The sequence below is a fragment of the Rhagoletis pomonella genome, unplaced genomic scaffold (assembly GCF_013731165.1).
Source record: "Rhagoletis pomonella isolate Grant_MI unplaced genomic scaffold, Rhpom_1.0 Rhpom_scaffold_00011, whole genome shotgun sequence".
In the NCBI taxonomy this organism is placed as follows: Eukaryota; Metazoa; Arthropoda; class Insecta; order Diptera; family Tephritidae; genus Rhagoletis; species Rhagoletis pomonella.
In genome coordinates, this window is record NW_023458565.1 from 942,367 (window position 1) to 945,199 (window position 2,833).

A 2,833-nucleotide genomic window follows, 5' to 3' on the forward strand; every position below is an offset into this window, starting at 1 on the left:
TTCTTACGTGTGAAAAATGCATACGATGTTCCTGAGGTATGTTTCCGCCCAGTACGACCGATTCGATGTATATAATCCTCGGACGACTGTGGAAAATCAAAATTAATCACATACTTGATACCATCCACATCCAAACCACGTGCAGCCACGTCTGTTGCGACAAGAATATTCGAGCGACCGCTGCGGAACTCGGTCAACACATTGTCACGATCAACTTGTGATTTATCGCCATGTATTGAGCCTACCCGCACCCCAAACCCATTTATAAATCTGGACAATTCGTCAACTTTCTTTTTTGTGGCTACAAATATAATGATTTTTCCAGGAGCATGAGATTGATCATAGATATGAGAAAGTAGATCTTTTAATTTTGTGCCCTTGTCGTGTTCGTTGCAAACGTCAACATATTGGCGTATATTGTGATTAGCGGATAGCTCCAATGAACCGATGTTTACCTGGAAACACATGTATTGTTAAGTTTTAAATATTATTTATTTATTTATTTATTTATTTATTTATGTAGTCAAATTAAAGATAAATTCAAATACAATTGAAATACAACTCCGAAAAATCTCGCTTATCGCTCTCTAATCGTGCCTCAGAGGGCATTCTTTGATTGCTCGCCCAGGAGATCCCCCAACGCCTCTAATCGAGTTACAAAGGAGGTTAAAACCGACAAATCTCTCTTATTCGTTCACACGACAGTCGGGTCTACGTAATCGGAACGACCCAGATTCATATCTGGCCAAGGACTTTCATTCCAGGATCATTCCACAACCCTTTGGGAAATTATATGCTGTTACAGCAACAACAATCTCTGTTATTACTCCGAAATCAGGCTAAAAGGAGTAATCTTTTATTCCTCACATAGGGAGATCTCTCTTCAATTACTAGTGAAAATGTACCCAACTAATAGTATTACCTTAGAACTATACACAGAAGAAATATAGAACAAAAAATTTGGTGTAAAAAATAAAGTTATGAACACACCTGTACATATGATCCAAGAAAATCTTCAGCAAGCTGCCTCACTTCTTTTGGCCATGTGGCACTCCACATCAATATTTGTCTATCCGGTCTTATTTGTCCGAGTATTTTCCGTATTTGTGGTTCAAATCCCATATCCAGCATGCGGTCGGCTTCATCCAACACTAAGTATGTACAGCGCCGCAGATTTGTAACACCCGTTGCTAAAAAGTCCAACAATCGTCCGGGAGTTGCAATCACAATTTCGACACCACGCTCGAGGTCACTTGCTTGTTTGCCTTTAGGTGCCCCACCAAATATGCATGTATTTCGGACGTAAACACTAGACCCAAAATCATTTGCCACTGTTTGTATTTGTTGTGCTAATTCTCGCGTTGGCGCCAAGACTAATGCAATAGGACCATCACCGCGTTGCAACGGGGGTTGATTGTTTATGTGTACTATAGCGGGGAGAGTAAAAGCCAGTGTTTTTCCAGAGCCCGTTTTAGCGATACCGACGAGATTGCATCCGCTCATTGCGATTGGCCATGCTTGTGCCTGTATAGGCGTTGGTTCCGTATAACGCTGACGTCTTATTTCGTTGAGACAATAGTCGGGGAAGCAAGCTTCGTCGAAGTATTGTATGGGATTGGGTGCTGGGCCACGAAGGGTTATTTGGTGCGCTGTGCGGTATCTTTCTACTTCGTGTGGTGGGCGATTGCGCGTTTTTGGATGCTCCTGATAAAAGTTTTTCTGGAAGGGAGGCAGGCGTAGGTCTGACCAGTTTACGCTGCGTAGTCCTGAAAAACACAATTCGATATATCGATGGTCCTGTGCAATAACGACACATTTCAAAATTTAAAAAAATTAAACTGTTACTACTGTTAAGTGGCTCTTGTCTCTAATCTTTGTCTAAGTCTAAGTAAGTACAAAAGATTAGACATGGATTCGACAAGGACTAGAGGCATGGGCCACTTAACAGTAGTAAGTTATATTTTTTTAATTTTGAATTGTGTCGTTATTGTACAGGACCATCGATATGTACATGGAGAAAACAAACGCACAGAAATTTAAAAACCGTTGTATTTTCTTTTGTTTACATTTATTTTCCAGAACTCTTAAATTTGTATTTTAATGATTTTAAAACGCAATGTATTAATGTATAATTATTTATTGCGTTCCAGAACGTCTACGATTTGCAGGTCTTGCAGGATTTAGTCCAAAGTCGTTCCCGTAGCCACGTTCACATAAGGTTTATTAAAGGCGAAAACAGCTGTTCCTGTAAAACCTGCAAATCCTGCAAATCGTGAAGTACGGGAACAGGCTAATTGAATCATGTGTATATACCAAATTTTTCTATAGCAGTTAACTCACCGGCAAAATCGTTGTTGCTACCACTACCACCACCACCTCCTCCACCCCCACCCCGACGGCCCCGATCATCATAGCGCTTCTCTACACGTCCAGAACGTACACCATCGTCGCGTCCTCTACCAGCTCCGCCTCTGCCACGCCCACCATCACGCATATTACCTCCTCCACCACCCCCTCTACCATTTTCTCGACGATTCCCGATCCGGCGTTGGGGCATTTCTTCAAATCAATTATCTGCACTATCCGTGGTATTTATATGTTTTCTCAAATCAGCAAGTAAATATTTATAAATTATTCTCTTATTTATTCTTAATTTGCACAAATTTCCTCAAATTCGCCAACAAATGTAATACGGCACAGAAAAAAATTTTTGGCATCTTTTAGAAAGCGTTCGGAAAGTATAAATGCAACCAGAGATAAGGATGTGCGAAAAACACCGATGCATCCACAATTTTCCACTCGATCTAAAAATCGATCGTACATGGGACTCTTA

General features: G+C 40.8%; 2 protein-coding genes across 2 annotated transcripts in view; one reads left to right on the plus strand and one right to left on the minus strand.

Annotated features, from left to right (window-relative positions):
* The window catches only part of LOC118747255 (ATP-dependent RNA helicase p62-like), a 7,900-nt gene extending 5,083 nt beyond the window's left edge, over positions 1-2,817 (minus strand). Inside the window, exons 1-3 of the mRNA XM_036481245.1 lie at positions 2,341-2,817; positions 991-1,766; positions 41-455 (exon numbers count right to left, since the gene is read on the minus strand). Coding sequence (XP_036337138.1) covers positions 41-455; positions 991-1,766; positions 2,341-2,557 — 1,408 coding nt within the window. The 5' untranslated portion in view covers positions 2,558-2,817. The remainder of the gene's footprint in view (positions 1-40; positions 456-990; positions 1,767-2,340) is intronic.
* Positions 1-2,833, plus strand: part of LOC118747248 (staphylococcal nuclease domain-containing protein 1) — a 17,249-nt gene that overhangs the window by 3,807 nt on the left and 10,609 nt on the right. The gene's annotated exons all lie outside the window — the stretch shown is intronic.